The sequence below is a fragment of the Hippocampus bargibanti genome, linkage group LG19 (assembly GCF_051943395.1).
Source record: "Hippocampus bargibanti isolate YZ-2025 linkage group LG19, ASM5194339v1, whole genome shotgun sequence".
Lineage (NCBI taxonomy): Eukaryota > Metazoa > Chordata > Actinopteri > Syngnathiformes > Syngnathidae > Hippocampus > Hippocampus bargibanti.
The window spans coordinates 10,800,890-10,814,593 of NC_142752.1; the positions used below are offsets into that span (position 1 = coordinate 10,800,890).

The following is a 13,704-nucleotide window of genomic DNA, read 5'->3' on the forward strand; positions in this document are numbered from 1 at the left end:
TTTCTCTTTATTCAGCTTCAGGTTTGCTTTTCTTGTTGCTTCTAGCACAGCTTTCAGTCTCTCGTCATGTTGAACTCTGGTGGCACCCCAAATGATGATGTCATCCATCGAGGTATCAACTCCTTCCAAGTGCTCATATATCATGTTGATTGTTTTGTGATAAACTTCAGGAGCTGAAGCAATTCCAAAAGGTAGTCTTAGGAATCTGTATCTTCCAAACGGAGTGTTGAAAGTACATAGTTTGGAACTTGGCTCATCCAGCTTCATTTGCCAAAATCCTGAAGAAGCATCTAGCTTGCTGAAATACCTTGCCTTTGAAAACTGTGCCATAATCTCTTCACGAGTAGGTAGCTTGAAGTGTTCTCTCTTGATGGCTCTGTTTAGATCTCTGGGATCCAGGCATATTCTGAGTTTTCCATTCTTTTTGTCCACGACAACAAGGGAACTGACCCAGTCAGTCGGCTCATCAATTTTCTTTATTACATGTTTGTTCTCCATGTTGTCCAATTCTGATTTTAGTTGCTTTTGAAGAGCAAACGGGACTTTCCTGCATGGATGTATGACTGGTGGCACACTTTTGTCCACTCTGATTGTGTGTTCTCCTGGTAGGCAGCCTAACCCTTGAAACAAGTCTTTGTACTGCTCCATCAGTTGATCATATGCTGTCTCTTTTTGTCTATCCACAACAAAAACTCTCTTCACTAGGTGTAGTCTCTCACATGCCGACAATCCTAGTAGACCCTGCACATCCCTTGGAACTATGATGAAAGATAGCTTATGTAATTGGCCTTTATGTGTCACATTCACAATGCATTTTCCTTTCATTGGTATGACTGAACCCGCATAAGCTGTTACTTTCATATTTGCTTTATGTATTTTTGGTCTCGGCCTGATCTTCATGAAATCAGTCTCTGAAATGACATTCACATTGGCTCCAGTATCCAATTTGAATTTTAGATGAATGTTGTTCACTTTCAGTGTAGTGATCCAATCTCTTTCTTCTCTTTCATCTTTTACAGCATTCACATAAAGTTCCTCCACTTCATAATGATCATCTACTGCATCTACCTTGCCTTTCATGTCTTGGTTCCTGCAGCAACGAGCATAGTGATTTGCTTTGTCGCAGTTTTTACATATTTTCCCATATGCTGGACATTGCTTTGGGGGATGTTGCGTACCACAACGAGTACAAGATTTTTGTTTGAGTATCCTATTTTTGTTGGGTTGTCTCACTCTTGCTTTGATCTCAGCAGTCTTGTTTTTGTTGAATCTGTGTGCATTTCTTTCCACTGCATCCACGTTGCAGCTAGAATCATTTAGCAACTCTTTAGCCTGTGATTTAACAGCCTCAGCGGCTCTACACAGTGCTAAGGCTTTTTCCAGGTCCAGATCTGATTCTCTGAGTAGCCTTTCTCTCAGTTTATTATCTGTAATGCCACACACTATTCTGTCTTTGATCAGTGATTCTGTTAATCCACCGAACTCACATGTCTTTGATCTGTTTCTCAGCTCATTTGCATATTGGTCAATAGTTTCTCCAACTGTCTGTACACATGTGAAGAATCTGTGCCTTTCAAACGTCACATTGCGTTTCGGAATGCAGTAAGCTTCAAACTTTTCCATTATTTTTGACAGCTTCATCTTGTCATCCTCAGCATCAAATGTGAAGTTATTGTAGACCTCTAGAGCTTCCTCTCCCACAACGTGCAAAAACATGGATGCTTTCATCTTTGAATGGCTTTCATCAGCTCCAATTGCAGACAAATACAGTTCAAAACGTTGCTTAAATCTCTTCCAATTTTCAGCCACGTTACCTGTTAGCTGCAGAGCTGTGGGTGGACGTAAAGCTTCCATTTCTGCCGTTTTCTGCCGTGGGTTGTGCTCAATGTCTTTCCTCCGTGGAATCTTTCGTTCCAAGTCCTTTTATCGTCCTCTTGTCTTCCAGACCAATTCTGACACCATGTGTTACTTTGTGTAAGCGGGTTCGGTAAATGATACAACTTCTGGATAGAGTTGAGGTTCTTTATTAGGACAGCTGTGTTGGTTGGAGGGAGAAGGCACTTGACATGTGTCGCTCTCGTAGGCTCTCATCAGACTGACTCGCAGCAGCGCGCATGCTCCTTTGATCTAAAGCCAGGCATCACTAGTAGAACATGCAAATACGATTTGCTCATATCATTACACTGTATTCCTGCAAATCTAGTGAGCCACTGAAAATAGTCCAGTACTCAAAAATCCTGGTTGTGTGGTGAATATGATTATAATTGTTGATCACTGCATTGAAACTATTCATTCATTCATTTGGATTGGATTTACCTTTATTAGTTTACATTTCACAGTAGCAAAGTTATGAAAAGGAAAGGAAAGGAAGAAGTTGAAAAAAACAAAATACAGGAGCTGCTGGAAATGCAGCCACTCTCACAGCACCATTTTTAAAGTCAAAAGAACAAAAAATAATAATCACAAATAATATGACAACGCAAAGACACACAGAGTCACTCGTTCTTGAGCACCTTCTGTGCCCTCTTTGTTCCATAAAGCAGTTCTAGATGAAAGAGGAGAGGATCAAAGTGTCCATTTCACCAGTGGATCAGGGACGTCATGGTGGAATGTGCACATCTACGAAAAGCTAAATGTAGATGCTCATGAATGTCGTAATGACTTGTGCCTCCAACTTGGGCTGCGCATTTACTGCATGGCTGGCCTATTGTTCGCATGTGCTCTATACTCAAAGTCAAAGTTATGTAAAAGTCAGCTTTATTGTCAAATATGCTAATATGGATGCTCCTTAATGTTTTTAAATTTCACATTCTACTCAACCACTCCATAAATCACCACTGGAAATGGATTGGTGATGTTTTTCCACCTCACACGCGTCCCAAAAGTTTTTGTTTGCTTTCTAGCCAATGGCTGCACAAGTCGGACCGCCTCCTTGTTGACTTGTTGCCTGATTTCAAAGGCTTTCGCGCAGCTAACCACAACGCAGATGGCGTCGCCCGTCACATGCCGTGCAATGTTCCAGAGTCCCCGCTGAACACTGCTTCCTATCACTCCACCTTGGAATTATTAAAAAAAAGTGACAGGCCGTCATGTTGTACAAAGGACAGCAGAAATGTCGGGCTTGTTTCTGATAGCACCCCCCGCAACCCTCAGTCTCCATTTCCACACTGCTGCGTCACATCTACTTCCACTTGGCCTGTCAATCCCACTGTCTGCAGGCTTCAAATCTTCCATCTCTTCTATCTCACGAACACACGTCAAACTGTAATAGCCTGGGAGGTGTGTGTGCCTCTGCGTGTGCGAATGTGTGAAACTGAGTGACGGAGTAGCAGCCTGCTGCTCAAGCACCTGCTTGTTGACCCGAAAATGCCGTAGCGACCAGTTGCACCATTAAATTATCTTGAATTGATTTGAAATTCATGAGAAAAGTCCATCATAGAGTGATACCTCAACTTAACTTTCCCAGAAAGTGTGTGTAAGGCGAAGTTTGTCTGCCAAACATTTATCTCTCATAAGAAATCATTAAAAATGAGAATAATCCGTTCCCAGGTCACCATAAAACATAATTTTCTACTAAATAAGCCTTGACAAAATATACCTTATTTTATATATAATAAACGTGCTATTGAATTGTAATTAAAGAAATAAACTGTACTTTATAATAAAGTCGTTTTACTTACCTTTGTGATGGTCGTTGATGTAGTTGCCTCTTGATGATAGCCGAGTGAAGTTGCCGTGCTTTCTCGGCGATAATACCCTCACTCACTGTCCCCTGCTTGCTGCTTTTCGTTAATCCAAATCAACAGAAGTTTTTCAACCCCTTCTATTACCTGAGAACGTTGCTCAGACAACACAGAAACACCCTAAGCCACACGTAGCAATGGTCAACTTAGCATACTGGTACTGGGACGCTGGGTCACACAAATGTACACCTTGTTCGTGTTTTTCGATGACCTCCTTCTTCTGCTCGATCTTTATTTCTTTTGTGTCTTACTAGCCTGTGGTGGGGTCTTTTTCGGTCCAAAAATAGCAAAAGTACTCCAGTCGATAGCAAACCACGTCTGCACTTAAAGAAAACTAGTCCGCCAGCCACTGTGGCGCTGTTCGACCGTGTGGTTTGGTGTTCCTCTGCCGAAAACTCGCCACTGTGGCCACTGTATGGTTTGGTTCATCCGCCGAAAACTAGTCCGCCAGCCATGACTATATTCTCGTGAATTTAGTGTTCGTAAGGTGAAAAGTTCGGAAACTAAAGCGTTCGTAAGCTGAAGTATCACGGTATAACAAATTGTGTCATCACAAAGGCAGCAAAAATAACTTTCTTGATTGTTTAACTCAATGAACGCGGTGCATGTATAATTTCGTCAACTAAAATGCAAGCATTGACTGTCATGGATACGAATACGGGCTAAGTATTGAGCCTTGTGGAACACCATCAGTATTAACCAATGGCAGGGAATTTTGAAACACATCCCTGCTTTGGAGAAGAGGCTGCACAGCCGCCCTGAACACGTAGTCTATCTCGCTAATGGTTAGCCAAGTAGCAGCCAGCCGTTATCCTGGACAAACAGCAAAGTCACTGCCTCGCGGATTCTTGCCAATGACGAATGAGGAACAGCCCTTTTTATATTTTTTTTAACTCCTCCTTCAGTCGCCATGAACTTGATCTATCAGTAACATTATTTACAAAGAAATCTGCAGTTGAGTAAAGGAAGCCCCCACTCCCTTTAGCCACCATTTCTGCACATCCATTATGTGTGTTTTTTTAAGGCCGAGTTGTTCCTGAAGAGGTACAAAAATGACTTGTGCGAGTGCTAGCAAGTAGTTGGGGTTGCACTGGCAGACATGGGCTCCACATGCATAATTGAGCAGGCTCAATTCCAGAAATACCCCATCAGGGACGTCAGTGTACACTTAGCGAGTAACACTCGCAACCAACAGGTGAGAGGCAGCATTGCCGGAAGCTCAAGTCTGAAGTGACGTAGTTCAGCAGAAGATGCGATGAAAACATGACAGGGCGATTGTTTGTGCCTGCGAGGACACGTGTTTGTGTGTTTGCTACTCGTCGCTGCACAAGCCATTTCCCAAAGCATCTTTTCTTGTCAAACCTAGCTAGGGGCAACACGCGGACTACACTGGAATTCGAACTCTAACATCAACATGGCTCACTTGTTTTATTTACATCAGTACAGGTGAAGGGACAATGGACAAGCCTGAGCACAGATACAATAACAATCATTGAAATAAACAAAACTTTAAAAATATATATATATATAATTGCTGACAAATATATTTCTGATGTGATAATCCAACGATTTGCTGCCACACATATTTGGCGAATGTTTTTGGATTGGATTCGATGTACCTCTCTCTCCCGACAAATTGGCATTTTCGTGTTTATTATGTTTGTTAAAGTCATTATAAGTGCCTTGCATGGTGGGTCCGAGAGGACAGTCATTTCATCTGTGCTGTATGTCATGCATATTAGCATATTTGACAAGAAAGCTGACTTTGACTTGACTTTGACCTTTATTCATCTCGCAGTGGAGAAATTTACATTTCACAGCAGCAAAGTGATGAAAGTAGGAGGAAAGGAAAGAAAGAAGTAGAAAAAGAAAATACAGGAGCTGCTGGAAAGGCAGCCACTCTCGCGGTGTCATCTTGAATTCAAAATAACAAAAAAACTAAATACATAATATGACAACACAAAGACACAGAGAGTCATTCATTCTTCAGCACTTGCTGTTCCCTCTTGGTGACATGAAGCAGTTCTAGATGAAAGAGGAGAAGATCAAAGTGTCCTTTTCAGCAGTGGATCAGGGACATCATGGTGGAATGTGCTCATCTACTACAAGCTAAATGTTGAAAGCAAACACGCTGATGTTTAACTCATTCACTGCCAGACGTGCAAAAATGTGTCCACCCAGTGCCAGGGTTTTTGTCATTTTTCACTTGAATTCCAAGACTCACAGAATATTGAGTTTTAGGACTACATAAACATTCAATGCAGTGTAAGAAACCTTAAGACTCTCTTCTTGTATCAGAAAAAAAGTTAATTCCCAAGTTATACGGGTCTGGAGTTATACAAGCTTTTCAATGCCTAGAAGTGGACTAACGGTGTCCTCTTGTCCGAATGTGAAATTCAAGTTTGTAAACAACTTTCATAACTCACAAATTCCTCTCGATGGCAATATTACATCTCATTTTAGCAGATGTGCAAGTTTTGGCGGTGAATCTTTGCTCGTCACCTCAATCAGGCTGGATGGATGCATGATTTGAGGAGCTCGCAATAACAAGAAAGCAGCGCAAATGCGCCGATGCGGATGTGGTACTGTTGCAGCTAGGAATTGAAGCGGATTTACTGTACATGGGACAGGAGATGTGAGACAATCTCTTTTCGTCAATGGATGCTACAGCTTTGTGTTTGCTTTCAATATTTAGCTTGTAGATGCCGTGGTGACGTCCCTGATCCACTGGTGAAACTGATGCTTTGATTCACTTCTCTTTCATCGAGAACTGCTTTATACAACGAAGAGGGTGCATAAAGTTAAGATTCAATGACTGTGTCTTTTGTGTTGTCACATTATTTTTTTATTGAGGTTTGTTTGTTGTTGTTTTGACTTCAAGATGGTGCCAAAATACAGCAGGTCCTGTATTTTCCTTTTCTACTTCTTCTTTTTCTTTCCTCTTATTTTCATCACTTTGCTGCTGTGAAATGTACATTTCTCCACAGAAGACTAATAAAGGCTAATTCAATCCAATCAGGAGTGGTATATAAATGTCAACATATAAAAATAATAATAATAATAATAATAATAATAATAATAATAATAATAATAATAATAATAATAATACATATCATTTATAAGCGCCTTTAAAAACTCTCAAGGTTACTTTAGAGTGACAGGATACGTTTTTCTGTGGGTGGGCAGCGGCAGTCACACCCGCCAGCGTTCACTCAACCTGGGAGTAACCTCAAAAAAATAGAAAGCTAGCTAGCGAGCTAATAGATAGCTAATGGGGGGAAATCTCTCACCAAAAAAAGAGGCACAAAAATGGCGACCTCCTATGGCCACCTCCGTTTCCACAGGCTGATAAATTCCTTATATGGCGCTTGGACGCCCTCTTCTGGCCTTCTGGCAGCTTTTGGGTGCAACACGAGGTCCCCAGACCAAACAAAACACATTGTAGTGTATTTTGCTGTACAAGTACAGCAAAATACATTGACGTGATGGAAGGACCGCTAGAATGCGTCTTTTTTACGGTCAGGGGCGGTCCTTTAGTGACGTCACGTACGGACTCGTCACCAACTCAAAAACAAGACTTCCTGAATATTCAGCGCGAGTCTTAAAACGTAAAATATAGCTATGTGCGGTGGAAACTTTGTAAAATAGAAAATAAAAATCGCTCAGTAGAAGTCATTTGAAGCCATTTTCCAAATTCTGGACAAAACTTGTCCGGAGACGTTGGTTGTCGTTTAAGACTTACAGTGTACAATGTTTTTATATTCTACTTGCGAACTTAATATGTTTTCTCCTTTCCCCAGGAGGCGGCAGCGACAGTTTGCGATGCCGAACTGCTCTCTCTTCTACTGGACAGTGGGCTTTTGGCGGACTGTTCGTCATCGGCCGCTTATCCGTTGCTCCATGCGCACATGCTAATGCGCCGACGGGACGCGGATGTAGCCGCTAGCCAGCTTCTGACCGCGGGCCGTGGTGCCGAGGCTGGTTCCCTGCTGCTGGCCCACCGTGGTGCGCATCCGGCGCACATCACCTTCAACTCGGCCCTCGCCGTCCTCAAGAAGTGGCTGTGAGGTAGGACGTTACACTACCATAAACATTTTTAGGCACATTGAAGCTACAAAATATTAATGGGGAAAAATGCCTTAAGTTAGCAACCATTAAAAAAAATGCAATCATGAATTAACAGTTTGTGTGCCGTTGGTTAAACACACTCATCACTATTGTAACAATGTCACATTAATTCACAAACAGAATTTTAGCTTCAAGCTGTGTCGTATTTGCGCTAACAGAAACAAAAGCAAATCATCCTATTAGCTGCCTCTTCTTGGCAGCATTTAAGACCATTGGGGGTGGGGGGGAGAAGCCATGCGAGAGTTAAAATCTGGGTTTAAATCATGTAAAAATATCTCACAATATGAAATAAATGTCTGTTTGTTTGATGGGGTACCTGAATGATGCTACAAAATACTGTTAGCAAAATAAATACTATGCAGAAAACAAAAATATTCTTTCACATTCTTTGATGATGACCTACTTTTTGTTCCAACAGAAGACATTATCATACAGTCATGCAAAAAAAAATGGGGAAATCTTTCACAAATTCTGTTACTCAAAAACAATAATGTTTGCGTTTTTTTGCTGAAGATAAAGAATACAGGTAACATCCGACTTACGACCGGCTCGACTTATGACCACCTGTACTCACGACCACAAGATCCAAACCCTATTTTAAAAGTTTTAATTATACGCCTGGTAACGCAATGGGCTAGCAGGCTGGCAACGTGTACGACAATTTTGGCCAGCCAGCATCTCACTCTCGCACAGCAATCGACCGTGTGATGGCACGACAGGGGGTTTGCGAGTCAGCCTCAGAGTCTCGATTCAACATTTTGAATGGATTTCGACTTACGACCATTTCGACTTACGACCGTTTGGTCGGAACGGAACTCGGTCGTAAGTCGGATGTTACCTGTATATGCAAAAAACAATGGGCAAGTCTTTCACAAATTCTGTTACTCAAAAACAAAAAATGCTTTCGTTTTTTTGCTGAAGATAAAGAATGTATGCAATACAGTCACGCAAAACAAATGGGGAAGTCTTTCACAAATGCCGTTACTCAAAAAGAATGTTTGAGAATGTTTGCTGAAGTTAAAGAATATATGCATGTGATTATTATAAAAATGAGTAGACTGACTTCCCTTCCTCCCAAAAAGTATTTTTTTTACATATAGTTATGTACAATTCTGTTTTTAAAAGCTGAATTCAGACTTGTTAAATTGCTCATGTTGATATAATTTTGCTCTATTCCACGGTCGTGATGATAAAACATTAAGGGTTGCCGATGAGTCAACTTTATTTTTTTTGTTTTGTCACGAGGGTGCAAAAAAATGAATTAAAAAAGGAAGCATTTGACTTCCTTCACGCTGCACTCTTAAAAGACTTGGCTCTTGGCTTGATTTCGACTTTCTTCACAGTAGTAAAAAATAAAATCAAAATCCAAGCTTGTCCTTGATTGTAAATGGCTCCGGAATATAAAAATCCCAAATGATATGCAGGCTTGTTTTTCCTCCCCCCCCCCACCCAACCACTTACTACCCTCTTAAATACGTTCACATTCGCCTTTCAGAGCACTTCTTTTAATTGGTGTCAATATTATTCCATGTTCACCTTCCGTGTTCATGATGCAGCTCATTCATGCAGCAAAAAAGGCCCATTTTGTAGATGATGCATGATAAAGAAAAAATCATGTGAGCTCGTGAGCACAAAATGTATGTTCATTTATGCCTGTCCCTTTGGGTCGTTTTCTTGATTTGAAAATAAATTCTCAATGCCACATATTTATCATCATTGAAATTGATGTTTCTTCAGCCGTCATCTGGACTTCTTTGAAGGTGTCGAACGTTTCGCTTCTCATCCAAGAGGCTTCGTCAGCTAACTATAATCTTGCTGGTAGCTATCTGTACGACAAAGTAATAAAGGTAGATAAACAAATAAACGTAGGTAGATAGATAGATAGATAGATAGATAGATAGATAGATAGATAGATAGATAGATAGATAGATAGATAGATAGATAGATAGATAGATAGATAGATAGATAGATAGATAGATAGATAGATAGATAGATAGATAGATAGATAGATAGATAGATCGAATCACTTTGTTTTTAAATCATTCACTGCCATTCACAAATTTATTCGGGAATTGAAAATATAACATGGATCGCCATTCCTCAATTTGTTCAAGTTTTGTTTTTTTCTTGTTTGGGTGCCAATAAAGCGTTAGCCATGGCCTCTGGCAATGTTTTTCCCTTCCTCAAGGTGGCAACAATTCCTTTTTTTCCATGTTAGTGCTTTGTTCCAGCTTCAGCTGTTGTGAAAGTGCTACATACAGTAAATCAATATGTATGTATTGCATTGTATTTTGGACAACCGCCCTCATTTCAAGTTCATATAACCCCAGAGATTCATATACTTTAGGAATGAACTCTTTCTGATGAAATAAGATCGTCTAAGGTTTGTAACACCGTTTTGAATGTTTATGTAGTCCCAAAACTAAATATTCTGTGGGTCCCGGAATTTGTTAAAGCGCTATATAAACCAATATGTATGTATTGCATTGTATTTTAGACAGCCGCCCTCATTTTAATCTCATATAACTTCAGACCCATACCATTTAGGAATTAACCCTTTTTCTGATGAAAGAAAAGACTAAGGTTTCTTACACTGCATTGAATGTTTATGTAAATCCCAAAACTCAATATCCTGTGGGTCCTGGAATTTGAGTGAGAATGACAAAAACCCTGGCAGGAGTGGACACATTTTTCCACGTCTGGCGGTGAATGAGTTATTTTTTTTTTTGACTCAGTTTAGTTTCTGAGCCCCTAAAATGATACACCCAGAGTCTCAAATCCATCTCAAGCCGTGATCCTATTTCTTTAGTTTGTGTGTATCCCTCCTCCGCAACCCCATCCATTGTCCAAACGCTTCCTTAACCCATGTGCTTTGTTCACAACACAGATCAATAACAGACAAATTGAGAGTTGAACGGCCACGGATGCAACAAGTGTTGGTGTTCCATTGGGAGTGAATGGGGCAATCAGTTGCTATGGTGATGCAGAAACAAGACAAACGTGGTTGGGGAGACGAGAGAGCAGTGGGGGTCTCTCACGAGCATAACACAAGGGTGTCGACCATCAGTAAGAACTTTTAACACTTTTTCCAACAACACAAAAATAAAAGAGATTTTGCGTACCTTCACAAGTAAGACCAATCGCTGATGATTGAGGAGATTGTATTATTATTATTATTATTATTATTATTATTATTATTATTATTATTATTCGTGCTGAATCCCCAAAGGTGGAGGGGTGCGCCATCGACTGCCAAGGAGGATTGACTGTCATGTTTGTTTTTTGTTTTGCCTTTAGCATTGGTGGCTAATAGCGGTAGCATCCAAAAATCAGAGTTCATTATCAGCCCGATATGACACATGACTGAGTAGCGGAAAAGAAGTTATCATATTTAAAAGTTTCATATCTTAGAAGGCCCACAAAGGAAGCACAGAAAATCTGGGTTCAGTCTGAGGTGAATAGACAAAGCCTGTTAAACTGTCATCTTCACGTAGGAGATCTGGCCTTGGACTAATTTACGACTTAGTCAACTCTTTCACAGGAAGAGGTCATTAGCCAGGTTACAAATCTATCAGTTCATGGAAGGACAACCGATTAAAATGTCTACATTCTGTTATTTTATAGTTTACTGGTTATTACTAATTATTAAAACTTTGTTTTAGTAAAGTGTCACTTAAAGGACTACCGACGTCTCCGGACAAGTTGTGTCCATAATTTGTAAAAATCACTTCAAATGACTTCTACTGAGCGTATTTTACAAAGATTACACGGCATATAGCTATATTTTACGTGACCGAGAAAGCGACACGCAATGCATTTTGCGGTACTTTGTTTGGTCTGAAAACTTCGTGTTGATCCGTGTTGATGGCGAAATTAGAAGGAAAACACATAAATAACGCAATGGTGAATCGTTGTGTGCATTTCCAACAGAGCTTGGGTGCCATCTTTTGCATTTTCTGGGACACTACATTTCAGTCCAGATGCCATTGACGGCTCGAATTGATATGGGAGGACTCCTTTAGTCGATTGCAAACATTTATGCTTTCCTCTTCAGAACTTTTTGAATAATATTCATAACTGGATGAGTAACAAGAAAGCATCTTTCATTGTTTTGATTCTCGAGCAAGGAAAGATGTCTTGAACAAGGGGGCGGGACCTTCTGAAACTGGCCACTTCTGGTTTCATTTTGAAGTCGTTTTTGGACACTTTAAGTCATTTTTATTGATGTTTTACATTTGACGAAAAATATCAGCCGGCGTGTTTTGGGTATTTTAGATGCTATAAAACGTTTTTCTGATGTCAGTTAGGAAACAAAGATAATGATGTCGGTTGTCCTTTAAATTTGCATATACTCTCAATAAATAGCTTGGCAGAGGGCTGCAGAAATTGGGCGTCGGTCATGAATGGCTGTGTCCCCTGCCGGCAGTAAGACAATCCTCCTGTATTCAAGCCTTTGTTCACAGTGTCCGACCGAACATCTCTCACAGTAGCTTACAAATGTCAAATAACGCACGGCTCTGCCTGGCTAGTAACTTATTGCATCCAAAAATGTCATCCATTCATCACCCCAGTCGTTTTAGTAGCATGCTGACTTGTCTTGAAGACTTACTAGTCGATGCACATCATGACCTTATGCTAGTATTTATTTTTTTAATTGACTATATACTCCAAACGGTTGGCCAGGGTAACCTCTTTCACGATGGCCTTCCGATAACACAAATGAAGGCATGTGCATACGTGTGCGTTGGAAAGACGGGATCCGCCGAGGGCAGCGGCTTGGAATCTTAACTAACACTATCGGCAGCGGCATGCTGAGAAGTGTTGGAAGCAGATGTCAGGGCTTTAAAGCTAATTAGGAAAGGCGTGCATATGCGTGCGTGCGTGCTATATGTTGACAAGTGTGCGTTGGGCTGTGAAAAGCGCTCAGTAGTCAAAGCTTCAGCCGAACGTGGATGTAACCTTCAAACAACAGCGTGACAAACGTGTGTGCTCAGTTGTTGCTATGGTGATTGCTGGTGGTTCCAGTGGACCGGTCACGTCCAGACTCCAGAAAAGCAGTGTGTTGAGATACAAGTTTAATTTGTTCCTCAACCATGTTTGAACTCAAAACACATAAATCATGTTTTCCCATTGAAATGAATGAAGCTGCCATTAATCCGTTCCACTCTAACGATGAAAAAAGAATTCCTCGTATATTTTCCGCCAGAACGCCATATCATCTTTGAATAATCGAAGATAATTTAAAGTTTCTGTTAGCGCGTCACACCGACGCAAACAAAGAAGAACTAGTGTCCTTGAGAGTTTTGAAAAGCGCTTATTAATGAAATGTATTATTATTATTTTTATTATTAATATTATCATCATCATTATCATCCTCATTATTATTATTATTATTATTATTGTTATTGTTATTATTGTTATTGGAAGTGACCCAATCAACTGCAGTTCAAGTAGTTCTTTTTCGCAGAGGATAAAGAATCTATTCGCGTGAGCATTGTTATATTTTCTGCACGTGTTACGTTTGAATATTTGTATATCATAACAAGACACTATCACATACGCTAAGCTATTTTTTTAACCCTTCGATGGTGTTTTGCATTGCATTAATTTTAAGCTTTAGGAATGCTATGTAGTGGTTTTCAATCTCAAATTTTTCCTCAAGGCCAAAAACAGTTAAACACACCACACTTGTCACCTGGTGGTCAGCAACATGACCTGAGATCGATGCCATGGTAACCAAGACACCCATGTGCGCATATTTACCTCATTCACTGCCCTTCACGAGTTTATTCGGGAATTAAAAATAGACGTAGAGCGCCATTCCCAAATTTGT

At 40.4% G+C, this 13,704-nt stretch overlaps 1 protein-coding gene across 1 annotated transcript in view; it reads left to right on the forward strand.

The window, feature by feature from the left end:
* nbas (NBAS subunit of NRZ tethering complex) overlaps window positions 1–9,586 on the forward strand; it is a 175,716-nt gene extending 166,130 nt beyond the window's left edge. The window contains 1 exon segment of the mRNA XM_089021896.1: window positions 7,544–9,586. Within this exon segment, the coding sequence (XP_088878022.1) occupies window positions 7,544–7,810 (267 nt within the window). The 3' untranslated portion in view covers window positions 7,811–9,586.
* Window positions 9,587–13,704: the final 4,118 nt, after the last annotated feature.